The sequence below is a fragment of the Protopterus annectens genome, chromosome 1.part1, assembly GCF_019279795.1.
Source record: "Protopterus annectens isolate FY-2018-M chromosome 1.part1, PAN1.0, whole genome shotgun sequence".
NCBI lineage: Eukaryota > Metazoa > Chordata > Ceratodontiformes > Protopteridae > Protopterus > Protopterus annectens.
Window position 1 is genome coordinate 1,710,426,849 of NC_056726.1, and position 23,789 is coordinate 1,710,450,637.

Consider the following 23,789-nt stretch of genomic DNA (forward strand, 5'->3'; position numbering starts at 1 on the left):
AGTTGAAAAGTGATTATACACTTGCAGGACAGAGGAATGGGCAGAGCAGAGTTATCATTTGCATTTGTGCAGTAACAACTGATAGCAATGCTATCACATAGCTACACAGGTAGAGATGATGTAGGAAGGAGTCAGGGGATCACATCCTCCAGGGTTGGGGATACAGTTTCCTTGTTTTGAATGGAAGGAGTCAGGTGATCACATCCTCCAGGTTTGGTGTACAGTTTGCATATTGCAAATGGAGGGAGTCTGAAGATGACATCCTAGAGGATTGGGGTACAGTTTCTATGCTGTGAATGTTAACTAGTTTTACTGTGTGGTCTTGCAGTGTCAGGGATGGGTATGTCCTTTATGAATGATGGTGATGATATGGTGAAAGTATGGTGAAATTTTTGCAATAGATGGACAATGTCCATGACCGTGAAAATGGCCATCGTATGGCTCAAAAATGCACTTAGTAGGACAACAGTTGATGTGGTAATGAGGAACTGCAAGACTCAGATTGGTCACACTAGGCATGAGCCTGCCATGGCCAGGGGTGACAGTTTTGTAGTTTCTGAAGTAATGTATGACACTTGTGTATATCTGGCCTGTGACCATTCTCAAAGCATCTGGACCCTTACACATCTACACTGTGCATTTCATAGTATCCTCTTAGATGCACTGAAGGATGCTAATTATGCTATTACTTTCCTTAGAAGGTATGTTTGGTCCAGGTCCTTAAATGCTATGTCACTCTAAATGCTGGGTAGTTCATCCCATAGTCCTAGCTTTGATTGCATGTCTTCATGCAGGTCAGGAAGCACCTTCAACACCTCTGCCATGTTGGGCATTCCAGTTACCTATGCCTAGATCACTGAACATTGCATCTGTTTGATGCCAAGACCAATACCAAGGACATGGAATGACCTGGAGTCATGGTGGCAACAGTCACCTACATGCCTTTCCCCTGTGGTGGATGCAGGCACATGCAGGCACTGCGTCCCATGGATGCTATTTGTGGTGGTAACTTCTGTGTAACCAGGGTGGGTGTTCACATGAACAGGATGTGCAGTGCTAAACAGTAGGATGACAGAAGTTTAGCCTACCCTTCCACCTTCGTGGCTTACATAGGGGATGTGTGCATGCTCTCCACTGGCAGTGCTGCTGGCACTGTCACTATGTCATCACACTGTGCCATGTGCATGGTGCCATCATTGTCATACATAACGGACACACTCTGCGGCCACTGGAACATGTGAAAGGAGAAACATAATATAACTACGGCAGTCTTAGAGAATATGTCTCACTTCCCCACCCTGGGGTGCACAAACTGCTACAGGTCATTTATATGAATGCATATGGGCACATATATTCTTTGTGGTACAGACTATTGCTGTTACAGCACAAGGTACCTGGAAAACAGATATACATGTGTTCTGATAAAAAAAAAAAAAAAACATTCACACATGTTGGTCATGGAAATGAACATGTAAACACTAATCCAGTGTACCCCCTACAGGCAACTGAGCATTAGTCACCAGTCCATCACCCACACCCAATCCACTACAGGGAATGAGGGTTCTTTGACCTTGGTATATAATCATATCATATCATATATCATATCATATACTGTATCATATCCTATCATATCATATCGTATATCATATATAGTATATCATATCAGTGACTCTGTAATGCACCTATACTAATGCCCAGTTATGGCCACCCACTGCAATGATGTCCTCCTTGACTCCCTGACACATATAGTCTCAGAAAATCTTGTCACCTTTAGCCATTTGAAGGACATGCATGCTGTGTGTGTGTGTGTTTATCTCATTCAATATACTATTTGCTATCTGTCCTTGTTGCTTCCATGCACCATGTATGCCCAGCACAGAGATGAAGTACTTTACTAGCTGTCTTACCTTCTATAATGATGCCTTTATCACTGTATAAACTTTCCTGTGCTAAATTCCTGTTCCTAATGTGTTTGTCTTAATGCAGTGCCTCACAATATGGCACCGATACCTTTTATTATGCAACAACAGGCCTTCTAGTATGGTGATTATGATAACGAGGTAACAGATATCAACTCTGAATCACTGACACAATGCATTGCATAATCACCCACAGGGAATGCTACTGTGGTCATCCCTACCCATTTGTGGGCTACATGGATATCTGGGCACTATGCACATACATGGACAAAGCAAAGTCCAGAGCACCACCTGTCTGCACAAGTTAGTAATCTCTTGTTGTCTTACAGCAGCTCCAGAGATTGCCTTTTAACAGGGATGCCTGTCTAAAGAGATCTGTCAGGCTTCTTAAGTGGTACTTAAAGTACACCCATTTCTGCCATGTAAATTTGAAATCCAGTTTGTCTTATACATGTGTACTAATGTGTTGTATTTTTTCCCTTTCCAGTTTTATTTATTTTTTTATGTATTTATCCTTATTGTCTCTGAGTTCTACATATTTAGCTGTCATGAAGATGTGGTGTACAACCAACCACCTAGCATACCTCGCAACTATACAGATTTTTGCATAATGTCCAGATTTTTGCCTCATATTTTTGCTCCATTTTATATATAATTGTGGTTTTCTGGCATATTAGTGGCAAATCATCACATATTGAAGTTAGAAAATGACGGACATTTGAGTTTCAGACTTCATACCCTTCAGAAAATGTATGCTAATGCCAAACCTGTTATTCTATCAACTTTCTAAGTTTGTAAGAACAATATTTAAAAAAACAAGTAATCTCCGTGGTATCCCCAAAGTCTCAAAACAACCCACTAAAGGGTAGTGGGTCCAAAAACAAAACAGTGTAAGAAACTTCTCTGTGTGGAAGATTTTCAGTTTATATATTTCTAATATTCGAAAGTAATCCAAGCAAGGCAGGCAGTCTGTTTCCAATCGAAAATCCTTTATTAAGTACACAGACAAGCGATACAAGTAAAACAAAAATAGAGTAATAATTCTAAATATATATATATATATATATATATATATATATATATATATATATATATATATACATATACTTTTTATCAGGCATGGGAGTGGTTTATCATGCTGTAAAACAAAGTGTTATTGGTACACATGTCATAATAATATATAACCCTTATTTACTTTAAATAAAATTATATAATGATGTATAATTTTATTTAAAGTACATATTATATGTTATTATGACAGCTACTAAGTAGGGCAGGACCAGCTCGAATGTCACACTGATGGGGGAAGGGATGTGAATTTAACATGTGTACCAATAACACTTTGGTTTACACCACTCCCATGCCTGATAAAAAGTATATATATATTTAGAAAGCTTGTGAGGAAATTATTACTCTATTTTTGCTTTACTTGGATCGCTTGTCTGTGTACTTAATAAAGATTTTCGATTGGAAACAGACTGCCTGCCTTACTTGGATTACTTTCAAATACTTAGTAATGCTGTACAATTATATATTTTCTATTATTACTTTTTGTTTTGTTTTGTTTTGACTTAAGACGAGTATACATTTGCTACTTCTACTACTATTGTCTGATCTGATTAATATACAGTGATTAACTAGAAATATATGGACTGAAAATCTTCCACACACACAAGTTTCTTACACTGTTAATAAGAATATTTAAAAATTGTCCCTATTTTTTGGCCTTTGTCCCACTTTTATTTATTGCTTTGTCCAGATTTCCTGCTCTAAGAGGTTGAGAGGTATGCCACCTAGACATTCTCCAACCATCATACCAGATGTCTGGTCATCAGCAGCCATCAAGTCTGTCTCTCAACAGGGGGATTGAAGGTTGCCCTGCTAAAAGTGACCTGGAGATGTAATTTAATTATCTACATGGCCACCTCTCAGAAGAGGGTGGAGGCTTCTCATCTGAGAGTGGATTGGAAGAGTCCCCATGGTCACCCAGCATCACGTACAGCAACTTGTCATGTCCAAAATGAGTCTACAACTGAAATCTCACAATGGTACTTGGCAAAACTTCCTTGTGCAGCCAACAGAGTTTCATGAACGACTGGCCTGATAACAGAGGCAGAGTTTGTCTGTGATGTTAATGGCAAAGATGACTGACATAAGGATAGATTTCCCTGTGGGACAGTAAGATCTGCACTCTGCTTTTTCCCCAGTTATGGTGCTCTCCTTCCTTACGTGTCACAACCCATACCATGTTTATAGTCAGTCCCCTTCATCACAAGTTCTCCTCCTTTCCTTCTGTTTGCACGCCTCCACTGTTATCCCCATATTTCTCTGCATAATACCCATAGTTCTTTCTGAGTTTTATATTTATTAGTCTTTCATTCTACTTTCTCTATCCCTTTTCCTTCCCATACATGCTTTTTGCTACCATCTGCATCTACCCTACTTCTTCCAGGATATAAAATGGGCATAACAATTATTTGCCCCACCTATCTTTCCTTCTGCTACCTATGAGTTCCTCTATTTGTTCTTGCCCATTTCTGATTTTTATATTTCCCTCTTTTCTCTCCATTTATATGATGGATTGTGTTGCCAGTTTGTTGTGCTGACCCACTGTGGTCTGCCCACCGTAGCCTTGGGGCAGCTGCTCTCATGACAGACATGTTACCAGCTATAGCATGGCCACTTTGTGACAGTTCAGCAGTATCTTTGCTACCAGCAATGTGGCTGCTCTAATTTGCCATGTAATCCTTTTCCAGAATGCCTGGTACAGTTCTGATCATAATATATAGATACGTAGCATCAGGCCATACTGTGCAATAACACTGAGATTTATGCTGTGTATGAATCTGTGAGTACCCCTACCATGAGTCCCGCAAGAACAGTTCAGTCAAATAATTGGCAAACAATATTCGGTTTTGGAGACAAAATGCTAATAACTATTGCTTTGTTGGATTCAGACATGGCATGCAATGACAAATGCATGGCTAACCTTTAGGTGCTTTAGGACTGTAATGTGTTTCTGGGAGGAATTCAAAAGAAAGTATTGGTCACGCTATATGATCTGGTATCTACAGGCTTGTATGTGAGTAATCAGATTATTTTGGAGGTAAAAAGCTGTAACTCTAAGGGATCTCAAAGCCTTTTTTACAGTCCTGAATAAAAATACAGAGGTTTTACTAATGCTGATCATGGGTTTGTTAATTGTTAGCCTTTGTCAGATACTAAAATCTTGGGATGAATTTCACAGAGGCAATTTAGTTTGTATCAGCTCAAATAGTATAATATCAGTGTAGTATGAAGTCTGGAGAGTTCCAATGCTATACCACTGATGTAAAACATAATGGTACATAGTCTGGGTGTGTATCCCCTAGGGGAGGCTGGAAGTGAAAGTGTTCAGATCAGAAGTGCACTTACCTTGTACAACATGGAATGACCTGCTTGATACTTAGCTGTAAGACAAGTTCATCGAACCCTACCCAAAACTACTGCTTTAATGTCTTGCCAGAGAGAATACAGCAGTCTACTATTTTTAAAGCTGTTTTCTGATCTGTGAAGCAGCCATCATAAGTAGACCTCTTTTTTTAATATTTTCATATATATTTTCAAATATGGTACCTGTCGTTTCATAGGTGAATAAAAATGTATCTCACTCTCTTCTAAATATAAGTTCTGACTAGCTATTGACTGGTTTTCTTTGACTTGCTTGACATGCAGTTTTTCATATTGCTGTTTGCTTGAAACTGTTGGCATAGAGTGTTGTTTAAATATTTAAATGCACATTCTGCTATTGCTCACTACTAATTGTAGAAATTTATTTTCAAACCGTATGTGTTAGGAGTTCTTTTTGATGGAAGGGTCATTGTTTCTTAATGTTGAAATTATGAGTGACCACAGTTTGAGAATATATAACTCAGATGGTGTTCCCCGTGAAATACCAATGCTATCTGAGTGCATACTTTTATAGCTTCAGTGTACTGAAAGTAGCAAATAACATTCACACACATATCAATTATCATGTTTAGAAATGGTGCATTTTAATCAGACATAATTAGACATCAACAGGCATTTATTGCCATTCTACTTATGTTAGCAATTAAGGAAACTCTGTCCAAATCTACTGAAAAGAAAAGGACAACAAAACTGCACACACGGAATGGCACAAACAACTCCCAAAAACAAATCTACCCAGGAAAGTGAAGACTCTTAAAATATCATTCAAAAAATAAGAAGAAAAAAAGTTAAGGACTGCAGCTAACTAATTAGAAGAGTACATAATTGACAAACCTGATATAATTCTAAAAATCTAAATTAAGATTAAATCAGCAAGCAGCATGATAAAAACCATAAAGCTAACTTTGTATAGGTGTGATTTTTGTAGCAAATGAAACCTGTCGGAATAAAGGATTAGCTGCTTTCAAACCTACATGTCAAGGTATTCACTTATTACACACTAGTCCAGCTCTTACTTTTTGCCTTTCTTGAAATGCTCACTTAAATCCCCACAAAGGCATCTCTTTTTCATCTTAAAGGGCCACTATAGCCAGAAATCAGGCAGAAGTCACCATTATAGGGTTCATAAATTAGTACTAGGCTAACTGCCTTTGCAGGCCATTTTAAGCCTATCCAGTTATCCTACTTGGTGCTTAAGAGTAACCTATCCCACTGGAGTTTAGATTCCCACCTAACCATTTTCAAGCCCAATATTTATATACTACTCTAGTGATAATTATCAGATCAAAACATAGATAATAGGAAGGGACTCATGCACTGGGATCAAGCATTTAGAAGCTGCCACCGTCTATTAGAAGGGTGTGTGTGTGTGTGTGTGTGTGTGTGTGTGTGTGTGTGTGTGTGTGTGTGTGTGTGTGTGTGTGTGTTTGGGCCTGGAGTAAATTTCCTATTTTCCATCCATTGAATGCGGTCATTGATGAGCTTTATTTTACTTGGATGAGGAGTTTGTTCCAGATCACTGGTATCCCCTGTGAGATATGCATGTCACTCCAAATCATTCTATCACTGTTGCAGAAGAGGTTTAGGTCACTGGATCATGTATTTCTGATACCACTTGATTTGGATATGTGAAGCAAGTTGATTGATAATGGGTTGGAGGATGTATTGAATGCTAGACATTGGTTAGTTCTTAGCAGTCTGTAGGATACTGAATACAGTGATAGGGCTTGGAGGTTGACCATATAGGACATATTGTTTAGGCGTTATATCTTTTGTGTATGGTATCTCTGTGGGCATTCCAGTTATTGCATGTGAGTAAACAAGTATGTGCCAAAAAGGTCTATATTAGAACATTGAATATTTAACAGTTTGAATCAGTAAAGTTCGATCTTTAGTGATCGAACTGTTAAAACATTGAATGTTCAGAAAAAAAAAATAAAGCAACAACAAAAAAAAAAACTAAACGGTGTAGGCAGGGGGGCAAGCCGCCCTGCACCCCCCCACCCCCCACTACTTAAATATTCCAACTCAGAGACCGCACTACATTGAAGTAAATGGAAATTTCCTCTTACAGAGATTTCCGTTTACCTGTTCAGTGGTCTGCAGTTTCGCAATTCTCGTGTCGACACTGTCAGATTCAACATTGTCGGCTTTCGAGAATTTAATATAGACTCATGCCAAAAGGAGTCTTATACTTAATGACTGGCATAACGTGGGCTGATTAAAGAGGAATAACAACATCCCTGGATCTAGACGTACCCCTTGATTATGAGCTGTGTAATACAGGAGGATATCCAGGCTCACATCAAGGCTGGTTAAGCAGCATGATGCACTAGAGCTTCTTCATGTTCAAATCAACATCGAAAGGGTCCCTTGCCACATTTTTGGATAGCAATAGAACTCTTTTTATGACCCAAGAAAGCTACAGTTCCTATCTACAATAAATGGGGTCATTCAATATTAAAAATAATAGCATTTTTATGGGTGATCTAAACTATTTAGCTATAGATTGGGAAAGGTATACCACCACCAGTACATAAGCACAGAGATTCCTGGACATTGTCGATACAAATGTTCTGAAATAACTAGTCAGAGTACCTACTACAGGGAATAACATCTTAGACCTTGTCATTACTAAGAGGTCGTCTTTTCCATCCCTTGAGTATCTTTGTTATTTGTTGGGCCTGACCAGAAAATCTCTCTTCCACTCCATAATGCTGAACCACTCTCTCCTTCTTTTTCCTTGCTTTTACTGAAATTAACTTCAAGCCTGCTCCTGAATGTAGCAATGGAATTATAACTCTGACTTTAAATAATTGTGAAATAGTTAACTTTATGATAGTCTTTGTCCATTTTTAAGTATAATTTCCTATTACTGGGCCATATCTATGATGCTGATATATATGTTTTCATATTTTCATGATGTTCTACATAGTCCAAACTTGCTAGCAGCAGAGTAACTACTTGTCACTAATCTTATCCTTGGTAACAATGAATGCTGTCATAGGTCACCATCCTGACATGATTTTATTTTCTTAGAAAGCTATTTCTTGCCAATAAGACACTAGAGAGGCACAGCCAGAGAGATTAACTCATGCTAATCTTTCTTGTCAGGTCACAATTCCTTGCATTTAGAATGGAAGCACTGAAAATACTGATGAGTTTGAAATTATTCAATATTTTATTTATTTTCTTTTGGGAACTCAATAAGTGAACAAGCCTAAATCCTGTTCTTTCAAGACCTGGGAAAATTAGCAAATGTAGTGAATAAAATAGGCATCAGGAGGAAAACTATGTATCTGTAAATGACAGTGCACAGAAAAATAGCTGTGAATCCTTAGAGGCTGAATACCTTTATAACCACATTGAGTGTGAAATAACAAAAAGGAAATACATATAGCATTTAGCTGGCTAGGCATTTTGTATACTTAGCAAGAAACTTTGAAAAGTGATAGATGACATGATATAACAACAAGATAAAGTAATTATTAAAGAAAGTATAACGGGAGTTCATTCAGGCGCAGCATGGCATGTTCTTAGGAAGCTAACAAGTATATAAAGTGCATAAAGTGTTCAGATCTATTAAATAACTCAATACTTTATCTCACATGTAGGACAGGATACATGCTTAGAATGAGTTGATCTCTCTGACTGTGCCCCTCTAGTGCCTTATGGGCAAGAAATAGCTTTAAAAAAACATGTCATGATGGCTGCCCCATGACAGCATTCATTATCACAAAAATTACAATATTAACAAGTAGTTTTTCTGCTTCTGGCAGGTTTGTATTGTGTACAACTTCATGAAAATATGAAAACATATGTTTTTGCATAAATACCAAATTATAGTTAACGTATGAGAATGTTGCACCCTGCTCCTAGCTCCTGAAATAAAAATACAAGGTTTTGAAAATTAGATCAATAATAGCAGCATAAAGGAAAAGGTTTTGTCTTTGCATCTATGACACCTTTCTGCCCCTAGTCCAGAGGGCATGATAGGATGCAGAAAATAACATGCAAACTACTCACTATATAACTCTTGCATGCCTAATCCTGATACTCTCACATGTACCGCACATAGTCTTACAGTGGTATGCTAATCTATTCCCATCACCCCCCCCCCCCCAAAAAAAAAAAAAGAACAGCCACTGTCCTTCTGTCTCTTCTCCCAGGAGATGTTGAGTTCTTTGGATCCACTCCTAGCCTTGGTTTACTGGTGCCACACATTGTTAGTCCATGCAATATCAGAGCAGTAAATAAGGAACATTTCTGAATCACTTAGAGAATGCTCAATTAATATAAAAAGCAGTTCACTGCTCTTGACATTAAGACTGAGCCTGTTACAACTAATCTGGAAATTCAGAATTATTTATTCTAGCTTGCTAGCCTGTTGGTGGAACAGAAAGTAATGCCATCTGCAATCCAAATTGCTCAGGGTTGAGTAGTGGCCAAGAAGCACTGACAACTGACTAAGAGGCAGCTTTCTTCCAATTGTAAAGGGTGGTATGCTGTTTCACAGTCCTCTGGTAGAAACCAAGTCATGATACAGTAGGCATCCTTTCTTTGCAGGAGGGACATAAGCAGTCCTCTCACATGAGTTTTATTCTCTTCAGGAAAGGTTAATAGTGCATATCTGAATATGGCAAAACAGCCTTCCCCACAGTATGATGGACTCACAGATTCACTGTCCAGCTTTGATGCCTTTTTAACGTGGAAAAAATAGATATGAAGCAATTAATATGAGTCATAAAAGGCTAAGGTTATTAGGACTGGTCAACATATTCAAAATGAGTCTTAAGTTTTTCTGCAACAGCATTTCTTTAGTCAAGCCACATTGCTATATAATGTGTATAATGTGCTCTGATCTGTTAAATAAGTCGATACTTCATTTCACGTGTAAGACAGGATGTGCTGCTTATAAGATTTCAAGTTAAAGACTTCAAACCTGTATTATTGATTAAAATAAAGTTAATCAAAAACTGGACATGTTTAATAAGACGAGACAAGCTCAATGCAACTAAAAATTATAAACAGTGTAGGTGGAAGAAAAAAATAACCTGATTTCTTTTAAACTTTTTTAAAATTCTAGACCCAGTTATTTAGTTTTGTTTTCTTAACTTGGACACAGAATGTCTCACGCGCCACTGTGCATTAGCAGAGTTCTGTTTTATAAGTCAAGACAAACTCAATCTAATTACAAATTATAAACCATATAGTTCAAATAGGAGTGGATTATGGTACTGGCTGCCAGCCTTTAGCTCTGCCCTGGTGGAAGAAAAAATAAGTACTTGATTTTTTTTTCTTTTACTTTTTTAAATTCTAGATTTAATTATTTTGCTTTGTTTTCTTAACTTGGGCATGGACTTTCTCCTGTGCCATTGTGCATAAGTGGAGTTTCAAACCCTCCCAAGTTTCAGTAAAGGTAAAATAAAAGAAGAAATCTGCTAACACAGTTACTGGGCTATAGCCCCACATTACATGTAATCAAAATGAAGAGTAAGATGATCATGCAGAGGGTAGAAAAGTCTCTTGAAAGGGGAAATCCTTGAGCTGCTATATGACACAGCAAAGAGGTGTTTCTATTGGCTTGGATTGCCTCAGGTGACTGAGGCAATCTGACTGAGAAAAAAACAGGGAGTATTGGACATGAACATGGGAACAAGTTTGTTTATTTATTTATTTTAAATATCTGTGTTTTAGCAATATACATACTACTTATCTAGAATATAGAAAGACTTTTTTTTGTTTAATTAAGTGTGTGTACATGTATATGGGAGGAACATATGCATAATATCTCTGATTTTGTCTCACATTTTGGTATGTTCTATGTAAACCTTTGAGTTTTGCTGACAAATAAGGGAAAACTGCCGTCTCTAAATATTGACTGACATTTGAGTTTCAGAATTATCATTTTGGAAAAAAAGCAGGCAAATATAATGTCTTCCATCAAAATGTATAAAGATGTTATTTATCCCTGAATTTGGTCCTTTATTCCTTATTATTTTTTCTCCTTAATTCTTGAGGTAAGAGGTTGAGAGGTTTGTGGTATAACTTCTGTGTGTGTGTGTGTGTTATGTGCAGCAGAAACCAAACTGGACACTTATACACCAAAATGCTGCCCCAGGGAGTCAAAATCCAAAACATGGTAGTTTACTGATGTCCAACGAGACCACAGCACATAACGCGTATAGTAGAAACTAAAAGGTTTAGCACTTTTGTTTATTTCAGCATTTCGTGTAGACTTCCTCAGAAGTGTGTGTGTGTGTTCATGTAGACTTCCTCAAAAAATGTGTGTGTGTGATTAATACATGTATGCATGTGTGGTGACGCATAGGTACCCTCAGATGCTCTGATTTTAAATTATGGGCTTACTGTACATCAGTACCCTGATTGGAGAACAAGCATTCTCCAGCAGGGCATTAATATACAATTAATGCCCACTGAGAAGAGAGTCCACTGCTTCATGACAGTATATCAAGCTATTGTGGAGCTCGGACTGAGAAAACAGAATAGCTGCCATTATTTTATACTCGCTAAACAGAGCTTCTGCTGTTTAGCGAGTATAAAATAAAACAAATGTAAAATAAAAAAATGGTGTATGGGTTTGTGTGTGAAAGTGCGTGTGTGGGAATGTGAGAGAGATGGTTGTGCTACTACTTTACGTTCGATAAGTAGCACTTTTGCTGTTTAGTGAGTGTAAAATAAAATAAAAGTGTATGCTTGAGTCAGTGTGTGAAAGTGTATGCCTGTAGGAGTGTGAATGAGAGATCGGTTAATCTACTATTTTACACTGGCTAAGCAGCGCTTTCACTGTTTATCGAGTATAAAATAAAAAGTGTGTGTGCGTGCACATGTGAGTGTGAGTAAGAGAGATATAGAGAGAGTGTGAGAGAATGATCGCTGGCAGCAGTATTTAAGTACCTCTTGACCTCTTGCATACCTGTCAACCTCTTAGTACATGAAATCTGGACAAAACCTATATTTGAGGGGGGTGCTAAGAAACAGAAACACATTTTAAATATTGCTCTTATAAACCTTGAAACTTGCTAGAAGAACAGGAATTTTGTTGTTAGCATGTATTTTCTGAAGGATATGAAATCTGAAACAAATGCATGTAATTACCTGAAGGAAATAAAACTTTGAAACTCAAATGTATGTAATTATTTAGTAACTTCTGTCTTCAATGACTGGCAATAAACCAAACATTTTAGGAGTAAGAGACCAAAAATATAAAGTAAATACCTGGATTTTTTAAAGTGTTACATTTTGGATGTAAAATGCTTCCTCCAACACCATTAACATATACTACAGCAAGTATGAAACATTAGGCGGAGGAATTGTTTTACATCAAAAATATATTAAAAAAAAAAATAAAATAGTACTTAAAAAATTACATAAGTAAGTAAAACAGCAATTTTACAGAGAGCTCATTCTCTAAGCACAATAATGTCCTCCAGGTGTGTGTTAATGTGAAATTAATGCCCTTCCAGGGGTGTAGAGGCCCTCCATCTGCGGTGTTGGATCTCATAACCCCCCTGGGCGGGCATTAATTACACATTAACACACATCCTGTCGGGCATTATTGCTTGTACATATTCATTCATTTCATCTTAGTCAAAGTGCTCAGGTGTGAAGTCACAGGCATACAACTGGCTGCAAATGATGGATGTAGTTTGTACAGTTCTGTATTGATAAGCCTTTTCATATCTGCACATTTATTCACTCTAGAAAGTCATATTTATTAGATATAATGATTATGAGACAGCTGCAATATTCTCAGATTAAAAAAGCAACAAAGTGGCATTTTCTATAGATTTTATGGTACTCGTCTTTTTTGTTGTTATTGTAAAATGTAGGCTGTCAAGAAATAATTATAGAAATCATTCATTTCATAGCACTGTGGATAATAACTGATATTTCTGTTTTTTTTTTTTTTGGGGGGGGGGTATTTTGTTTGCTAGAATACTACACTGATATTAGACTACTTTTTAATTAGTATACTTGGCACTTTCTTTTCAGCTTAGATCATTTCTCTTGGTTGTTTTTGTTCTTCCATAACTGTCTCCATTAGCAAAGGTAGAACTAAAGAAAGTAATTGAAAAAAGTTTGAGCCTCAAAGTTAGTAAGTTCTTGATTTTGGAGAATGTCTGTGTTCTTGCCTCATAAAACAAATGTAGCAGCTGACAGAGGCTCTGAGAAATAAACATTATAAGAGGAACATCCCCCTTAACCCCTGCCCTGCCACTATTAGAACTGAAATAAACTGAAAGAACAAAATCAACATTGTCAAATTGCAACTGGATAATTTTTCCATATTTAAAGACGTACATCTTTATTCACATGCTCACATGTTCACACACAAACTCATACTCTGCACACTTAGTATATAGAGCAAACGCTTTTGCATCAATGTGTTAAATGTTTATGAAAGAAAAGGCAAAACTATGAGAAAAGACAAAAATCAGTGAATTATTATTAACTCTGAGGTCATTATTAATTCAGAAATTCTTACACTGACACTGTATTGACAGGATGTATACTTCACCAATCATGGATTCTGTAATTATTTCCTGTCAATCAATTAAATCACACCCCATTCTATATGAAATCTACAAGTCAGTACTTCTCTGTAAAATTAACTTAATAAATAAAATAAAAATAAATTCACTATCTACTTGATTCTTGAGCTAAGATGCTGAGAGGTATGTGGGGGTTGCAGTGGGTTGCGCATTGTAGCTTGACAAACGTGAGCTAAGAGGCATTCTGGTGTAGTAGTTATTTATGTATACATTCATTCATTTCATCTTGGTCAAAGACTTGAGGTGTGCAGTCACAGGCATACAAGTGGTGTAAATGATGGATGTAGGGGATATTTGTCATGAAATGACTGTATGTGGAGAAAGGTCTGCACTGTATATAAAAGTAGCAAGTCATCTGTTACTTTGTTTTCACTTTTCATTACAAACATCAGCATTGCAAAAGTCAGAGTCTGGGCAAGTTGTATATGATAGTCATTGATTACTGGGACAGTGATGCAGTGAGTAGCATTGCTTTCTTACAGCACTTAATTCTCTGGTTTCAGTTTCTGGCTGTGATTCCTTCTCTTTGCATTTGGAATGCATAACCTGTTTTTCTGTAGGTTTTGTCCAGGTGCTATGGTTTCCTTCCACATACCATAAACTGTACACTGTATGCCTGTGGCCTTTTGTACTTTTACTTTCATTCCAGTCTAACACCACAGGAGCATACAAAAGGTTGCTATCTTTTTGGGAATGTTAGGGAGGCAGTAAAAGAAGTCAGCAAAGTACGTTGTTATGATTTGTATTATCTACTCCTCACTAATCATTTAAAATGTCAAGTATCTTCCTGAACAGTTAATCAGAAATTCTAGTTTGTAATCCAAGTGTAAACCTTGGGGAAATGCAGCAAACCTTGTTTCTACTCAGCAATATCAGATCATCAGATTACATTCACCAGCTGCACAGCCATAAAGGTACCATACTATCAAGTCCCTGAATTGTTTATGATTATCCAATAAACCTGGAAGATCACATATATTACTCACTGAAACTGATATAACTTACCCAATGATTAAGGACTGATAAACTTTGTGTCAGACGTATTAGTTAAGGGAGTAATGGAGCATTGCCCTACAGATGATGTGTACTGCAGTTTCCTCCCCATGTAAAAAGACCCATGAGAAGATTGCCTTTTTGGTTTTCTGTGCAGACCATTTGCACTCTGCATCACATACTTATTCTGTTACACATATCTATGTTTTTTGTTATTTCATATTAGTTGTTTTGCTTTTTGTTTTCTTATTAATACAGTTATATACTTATTCGCAGTACATTTTAAGTGTTTAAAAATTAAATGAATAAGTTAAAGCTTATTTACTCTAACATGAAAGACCAAACAGGCAACCTATCCACAATTTTTGGCATAGGGAGAAGCCCTCCACCCCCAAAAAGAGCTTACATTAAAGGCAACTGTATATAACTAGCTCTGAGCTTGCAAAACTTTGGATTACATCAGTTTTAATTGGTTTTCCAGCTGGTGTTCTAGAGACAACAGAAATGGTTTTACAAGTCGGGTGTTGTGCACTGCACACAAAATGTACACAGTTGCCCCATAAAGGGTTTCAGTTGGATTACCTTTAGTGGTTTCACTTTCCCTGATAATAAAAGAGCCACGCGTGTTTCCAGGTGCAAGAAGATTTCTTTCTGCATCATTTCTGCTTATGCCTTTGAAGAACCATCTAGGAGACAACATGAAGAACGGTGTTCAACAGTAATGCATTTATGCACTCACAACCTTAATTCTAGAAGAAGTCATCTACGTTCAACAATGTCTTAACACTGTCACACTCATAGAACTCCTAGCCAATTGTTTAACTAGTGATTTCATCAGTCATATATACTGGGGATTAATGTCTGTGTAACACATTAATATATGTTATAATATGAAGGAGGAAAAGGGTGGGTTGAACTGGTATGCTTTTGTGGTTACTGCTCAGATTTATCATTCTGTTTTATTGTGTTACTTACAAACAGCCACAACAAATGCAAGAGGTGCTCCATTTTATTTAATCATATAGTATAAGTCAATTTAGTTATGGCAGGGCTAGCCACCTGGTGGTGTACACCTTGGCTCTAGATGATTGTCACTGCTGGAGTGACACCCTGACTTCATGCCCAGAAAATGGGAAAAAGAGGTTATGGGTCAATGGATAGGCCAGATTAGGTAAATTAGCTCTTGCCTTACTATTTATATATTTATTTTGATCTGCTTAACTTTGTGACAAAAATCTTCGAGCAAGTAAAACTTGCAACAGTCATTTTTACAGCTGTGTGTAAATTAATTATGGTCTATATTACTATTCACAGTTATTAACAATAGTGTAACTTAAATTATTTTTCTGTAATATACATGCAGTGTTTAAAATGTATAGGATTTTATACATTCTCTGCATTTGTCTCTATTTGTTAACAGTTCTTACACCCACATCAGATTTCCAAAACATCTCTATGTGCCCCTTCAGGAAGGGTTTGCACAGTACTTTTCTCACTGACAGATGTTTCCTAAAATAAGAAAGACTCAGATACATATCATCAATAAGTCCTATCAGACCATAAATGCCCTAAAAGCATTTCAACCCTAGAAATCTGGCTCTTCAGTTTTTTGTTTTCAGTCAAAAGCAGGCACTATTGTGTACTTGCAGTAACCCACAGCATCAGATGAATTTATTATCCCTTGTACAATTGTTGGGCTAGAATAAGGACTCATCATGATCAGGCTCAGACATAAGCCCCGTATTCATGGAGCATTGCTAACTGGCAGAAGGAAATTTTCCCTCACATTGCATGTAATATACTGCCCTCATTTGGGAATGTCCCTTTTGTTCTTGAACATTATCACTTGAATACTTATTTTCCAGTCATCTAAGATATACTTTTATCTCTATACTACTGTGAGTACCCTCTGGAGCCATTTCTTCCCTAACTCACCCAGAATCATGATCATATCTGCTGTGACTTCATCTGAGCCTGCTACTTTCCCTCATTTAATTTTCCTTAGTGCTAGTGTTGCCATCTCTATAATTTGATATTCCTGGATGCTTGATGGCCATCATTGTCAATTTGTCATTATGGCCAGTCAGGTTGTCAAACTGAACCCCACGGTTGTTTATGCTCATTAAAACAGAGTATTGACATACTGAATGAATAGGACTTCAGACAATTTTGACAGCTTTGATGGTTTGGCCTAGTGCTACTGACACAAGAATAGTCAATTATAACACAAAATGGCAATTGTGCATAAGTATAACAAAAGCATATTACTTAAATTTTGCATTAAACAGGTTACAGGCTTACAGCAGTTTTTGACAATCAACACAAGTGATTAACCCGGATTGTGTTAAGTAACATCAAACACCAGTAAATGATTCAAATTCAATGCCCAGTGTTCATGCGAATACATAATCATTAATCCCTGTTGTTTAAATTTATACTTTTGCTGAGAAGAGGCAGTTTGCAGTACCTGGCGATCACTGGGAATAAACTCACAGAAATCACTGCATGACATGCTGAAATGTATCTTCACTATTAATTCTGCTTTCACCAAGTCTGTGTTTAGTCTGTTTCTGCTGTCAGACCAAAGTTCATTCATTATGCTGAAAACTCTCTCGCAGAAATAATTTGAGACCAGGATTGACAGAACACATGAAACAATATGAAGCAGTCGAATGTCATTTGGAGACAATACACCAAAAAACTTTACCCATCTATCACTGACTTGTGTCACTGAGTGTACAATGCCAATTCTAACTTTTTGAATAATGCAAACTTCTTCATACAACTTGTCAGTATCAACAGTTATGCCTTTAATATGTTCAAGTATTGTCAACATATCCTGCCACTGGATATCATTGTCTAACATAAGAACAGTAATGCTTGAAAATGGATTCATCATAGTCATACCATTTCTGCAAACATGACAAAAAGTGATAAAAAAAATAGTTGCTTACTGTTCAAATTTTCATTTCATTTCCACAGTTGCAGCATCAGACTGTAGTAAATGATATATCGAAGAACCATAGAGTTTGTCACTTTGACGTTATTGCACCTTGCACTTCACACTTTCCATAACAGCGTGCAATTCAGCAGCTGTGATTGCATTTGACTCCAAGTGTCAGACAGCATAATCAAAAACAGTCATCTTGTGAATCAGATATAGTGAACACTGAGGTAGAATATTATCACTCTCACAAGAAAACCCATCCCATAGATGCTGCAACTTCACCTTGAGATATAAAATAAGACTTTAGTGCTGGCCAACATAACAACAATCTGTCAACAGCAGACAGCAGGCTTAACCAACGTGTGAGCACAAGGTGTAGCAGTTCGCAGTATTCCATTTGCAAAAAAATCAAAGAATTCCTTACGTTTGCCAGATTTTTTTGTCTGACATTGACAATGAATCGTAACTTTTGATAACAAATGACAACATCAAAGCTGAATGCCTCTAATCAAAACTTCACACAGCTGTTGAGGATATGACATTTGCAGTTTGCTTGCATCAAATTTTTGTTCACTACATGCGACTTCTGAAATACTGATGTGTTTTACAAAGTTTACAGATGCATTGTCTGCACTGTATGAAGTGACCAAATTTAAACACAAGCTATTAGCTGCAATGATATCTTTAAATCTATTATCAATTGCTGTACTGGTTTCATCATTATCTTGATAAAAATCCATGAGTCTGTTCTTCTCACCTTCAGCTCTTGAGAAGTAGTGAATGGTCAATGGAAATAATTTATTTTTGCCTTTGTTAAAAGCATCTGATGCAGTTCCAAAATAACACACAGATTTAATGGCACTGGTGCAGAATTCCTACGCTTTTGGACCCAGTACATTTTCAAAGTAACTTGTTGCTTTTGTAAAGCCATATGAAATTTTAGAAGCTATGGTTGAATCATGGAATAGTTTTGCCACAAGCTTGTTGCCACAGTCCTGATTATTTACTGAATCACAAAATGAAGCAAAGTGGCAAACTGCACCAAACCGTGTAGGTGCTATAAGGAAATGATGTGAGCAGATGGAGCAGCAGACATGAAAAGGGTGTGTGTCATGCTTGGTATAAGCACACTGAAGCTCCATGGCACCCAGATGACCTTAACTAAGCACAGCTAAGCAAGGTGGTGTGTCTGAGGCTGTATTGACTTATTCCATGAAATGAAGAGTATATTCGTGTCTTGGGGAAGGCCATTTCTCATTGTTTACCTCAGCTAAACAGGTTTGCCCAGCACGTACTGGGTCTAAAACAAACAAAAACCCTGGAATTAGTAGGACTGTTTACATTTGGGCATCGGGTTTGCACGGTGCACCTCAGGGTTTAAAAGGTGTGGAAATGGGAAGGGGAAAAAAGAAAAAAAAAGTGAAATAGCAGAATAAAACCAATCAAGTACAAATAACATACCTGGCAGGTGGAATGCATCACAGTCAGTCAATCATACAGGCAAAATCTGCAGCCCAACAGTATAAACTATGCAAACACCTTACAGTCTGTTTTTTCCCACAAACTCTGCACCATAGGTGTACACATGTGGGGGAATTTTAACTGAAGCCATGTTACAGGCTGGCATTGCTTTTATCCATCAGTACGTGCTAGAGGCTGAGGGCGGTGAGGAGGATAATGCTGACAACTGCCACAGACCAAGGAGGAAGAGAAGAGTGTTCAGATCCAAGGTAACTTACCAGGGACTACATGATCTGGAGACAGTAGAGTGCTACAGGGTGGACAGAGACATAATTCAGAAAATCATTGAGCTGTGCAGGTCTCACCTCAGACTCAGAGCCAACAGACGGGAACCCATCCCAGTGGATACCAAGGTATGTCTAGCCTTAAGAATACACACAATGCAACCGATGATGAAGGAAATCTCTGCTATGCTCTTTTCTGGATCCATGACGCAAATATACTATCGGTGTATCTCAGATAGCACTCCGGATGCAGGTTACACTTGAGAATGACTGTTAAGACATGGAAAAAAGGCAGGGTAGTGCAGGTATTCTTGCTGTACTAAGGTAATTGTCTGACGAAGTTCTGTGGTTCAGGACGAAAGTGCTGAATAAGTTTTCAAGGGTATTTTTATTGAATAAACTTTTCATGTTTGTGGAACATTTGGTTTGCTTTATTGTGAACAGAAAAAAGCATAGCAGACATTTCCTTCATCCTCGGTTGCATTGTTTGTGTTTCTGCAACAGTTTTTCATTTATCCTGCTTCTTTAGCCTTAAGAATACTAGCTACAGGTACTTTCCAAAGACCTACTGGGGACATCATGGGGTTCTCACAGGCATCCACATCCAAGGTACTCCACCAGTTCCATGATGCCATCCTACCAAAGGTGGTGAGCACATTTACTTCCCCAACACCCTTGAGGAGAGGACCAGCAATATGCATCTCTTCCACTGTGTAACAAAATACCCGGAGGTACTGGGTGCAATAGACTGCATGCACATCCTGCACATCCACATCAAAGCACCACATGGTGAACAAGGTAGGGTCTACATAAACTGCAAGGGCTTACTCTCCATCAACTGCCAGATCATGTGCAATGCCCAGGGCATTATCATGAATGTGTGTGCTGGCAGCCCTGGAAGCTGTCAGGACTCCCACATCTGGCATTCGTCACAGCTGCACCAGACATTTGCCAGTGGGGACATCCCATATGGCCATCTGGTAAGAAATGCTGGCTATGCACTGGAGCTATGGATGATGACACCCATCAGAAATGCACACACACCCACTCAAGAATGCCATAATGAGGCACCCACATAAACCAGGATCATTATATAGTGTGTGTTTGGGATGCTCAAGTCATGGTTCTGCTACCTTGACATATCTGGTGTAGCCTTGCAGTACTCTGCAGCCACATGTGCACACATGTTTATAGTATGTGCCATGCTACACAATATGATCCTGTGGAAACAGCTGTAGCAGGAACAGCATGGAGAAGGGCCACACAGCCTCTCACCATTGCCAAGGTCCCCACAGGCACAGAGGGATTCAGAAGAGGAAGCCCCTGAACCTGCTCCTGTAGGCAAATGGAGGTGTGCCCAGTATGTCCAGGCCTTGGCAACATATAGCACACACACTGACACTGTAGGGACCCAGGGACTGACACCTCTCTCGGACTTGCACACACAGTAAAATGGATGACACACACATATCCCATTACCTGTAACTTGCCATGTATAGGCAGTGTACTGTGTGCATCCAACATAGGCAGCCCTCAATCACCATCCTCACAACTGCCACAGGCACAAGGTAAGTCAGTCTTCTTAACAAAAATGAATGGATTGTTATGTTTTGGTAGCATATCTTTGGTAATGTTGCATGCATGCAAGGGAATGGAGTGGCCTACTGGGATAGCAGCAGACAGCTTACAGCTATGTGGGACACCAGGAAATATCTGCACAATTCTGGCTTCCCCATACTATGCAGTATAATTTATGGTGACAAATCCAACTGCAGTATATGTGGGGGGCCAACTAAGGGGGAATCATAGGTCACATGCATGGATGTCCCTGTGGGGATCCCATACTCATCCCCAGACTCACACAACAAGTCAGCCATAGAAAACCATAAAGTATTGTCTGGCAAAGGCACACAAATGGCAACAATGATGGGATACTCCCTTACAGACTTACACAGTGATATCACAGCAGGCCTTGCATTTGCAGTAAGACTCTGAAGGGTAAGAAGTCTGAAACTCAATTGTATGGCATTACAATCTAACATGTGGCCACTAGTGATATGCCTCCATTCACCAAGACACAGCACAATACTATGCTAAATGGAACCAAAATGTAAAGGAAATAGCAGAGTATGTGCAAATGTGTACTGTTGACAGGTGTGCCCCCCACACATATTCACAAAGAAATGTAGTAACATGTAAGTTTGTAGGGTAATAGCAGCAGAGCACACATTGCCAGGGCTCCCCCAATCAACATAATAGCTTGTTGCATGTCCACAATATGCAGGCATCAATGAGCTATGCATATGTGTGGGGAAGACTGTCAGGATGTGGCCAGCAACTTCTCATGGCTGTTGTGTCCTAGTGGCCTAGGTGCAGTACTGTGGTAGACAGAGCCATTTTCCACGAAATGCAGTGCCAACTCTTTTGCATGTCAGCTACACCTATGGTAGGAGTTGTACACACTTGTCCAGATGTCAATATCCATTACTGCCGGGAAGCTGGATGTACAGGGTACCACACATTTGAACAGTACACAGGTTGGAGTAACCTACATAGTGCCTACCATACCTCACAACTGTACAGACCTTTTGCAGAATGTACACAGGTTTGCATCATATTTGCAGTGTCTTTATTCTGAAATAGTGGTTGTCTGGCAAATCATTGGCAAATACAAAAGTCTAAAGTCAGAAAATATTGATGGATTGTAGTGTCTCAGACTTTATAGCCTATAGAAAAATGCATGCTAATGTAAACTCGGTTATTGTATCACCCTTCCAGGTTTGTAAGGCAAATAGTTACAACGGTCCATATATTTAGACCTTTGTCACCCAATTACTTTGTCTCACATACGTAGAGAGGTATGGTGCCTAGTAGCACAGCAGTGCATTCTGTCACTTACCATTGTCACCCCAGAGGGTCCACTGCTTGGCAGTCTGGAAACATATGAGGGACAGAATGCACTGCCTTGCTAGAGATGGCCTGCATCAGTCTCACATGGCCTACAGGCCTCTGGCAAAGGCCCATGCCTCACCCATAATGCCTTTGTAGGGAATGTCATGGGGCCCATACTACCAACATAACACAGTCAACAAAATGCAAATGTAAGGCCATGCTGCTAAATGCTAGTAGCATACCTCTCAACCTTGTAGAGGAAGAAATCTGGACAAAGCCAAACATAATGCTGGGATAAAGGTCCAACTATAGGAACACATTTGAAATATTGCTCTCATAATTTTAGAAAGTTGATAGAATAACGGGGGGGGGGGTGGTGAGTAGTAGCATGGATGTCATGAAGGGTGTGAAGTCTGAAACTCTAATGTTCTGTCAGTATTCCCTGACTGCAACCCTGAGTGATTTTCAACAAATGTGCTAGAAAACCACAATGTTAATGGAAACCGAACAGGTATATGAAGCATGAATCTGGATAATCTGTGAGAATATGTACAGTTGACAGGTATGGGCACACCAGGATATGATCTGTCACATAAGAGGAAAACTGCACAATCAGGAGATCTTCAGCCAGCATATCACCCGGTGCTGGATGTTTTACACAGCTTCATCAGTCAATCAGCTGAAGCTACACCTCCCAAATGGCCGGGTTGTACAAGAATGTCTAGCCTTTACCTCATAATATAGATCTGTGCATCATCCATCTTGTATTTCTCTGGTAAATAACTGCGGTGATATGATTATATCTGTCAGTAGGTAATGATAAATACAGTACAGTGTCAAACATTACATATGTCAGAAAATGTCTGCCAAAACAAACCCTGTAACTGAAGCAATTCACACACTGATAAGAGCAATAGTTACAGTACTCCCCTATGTTTGGCCTACTGTTTCCCATTATTGGCAGCCTATCTCCAGATATCTTGCACAAACTGGTTGCAAGGTATGGCTGTAGCACACTACACCCTGGACTGGATTACAACTATTCTGGGAATGGATTCCCACACTTACTATAGAAGGTCATACTGAGCATGCTCCAGTGAAGCCCATGTCTGAAACCACATCGGACTATATATATCAGTATTGTGCAAATGTCTTTGTATACACACAACTATGTAACCTGTCTCCACACCCCCCCCATCAGACAGGATTGCCCACAGCCAGCTGTAGGTGGCACATATGTGGCATATCTGTGTCTGTTACGTGTGAT

General features: G+C 38.5%; 1 protein-coding gene across 2 annotated transcripts in view; it reads right to left on the reverse strand.

Moving 5' to 3' along the window:
* LOC122811896 (proto-oncogene tyrosine-protein kinase LCK-like) overlaps nucleotides 1–23,789 on the reverse strand; it is a 1,092,777-nt gene that overhangs the window by 805,488 nt on the left and 263,500 nt on the right. For both annotated transcript variants that reach the window (XM_044084047.1, XM_044084056.1), the window contains exon 5: nucleotides 15,521–15,624. In XM_044084047.1, the coding sequence (XP_043939982.1) occupies nucleotides 15,521–15,624 (104 nt within the window). The remainder of the gene's footprint in view (nucleotides 1–15,520; nucleotides 15,625–23,789) is intronic.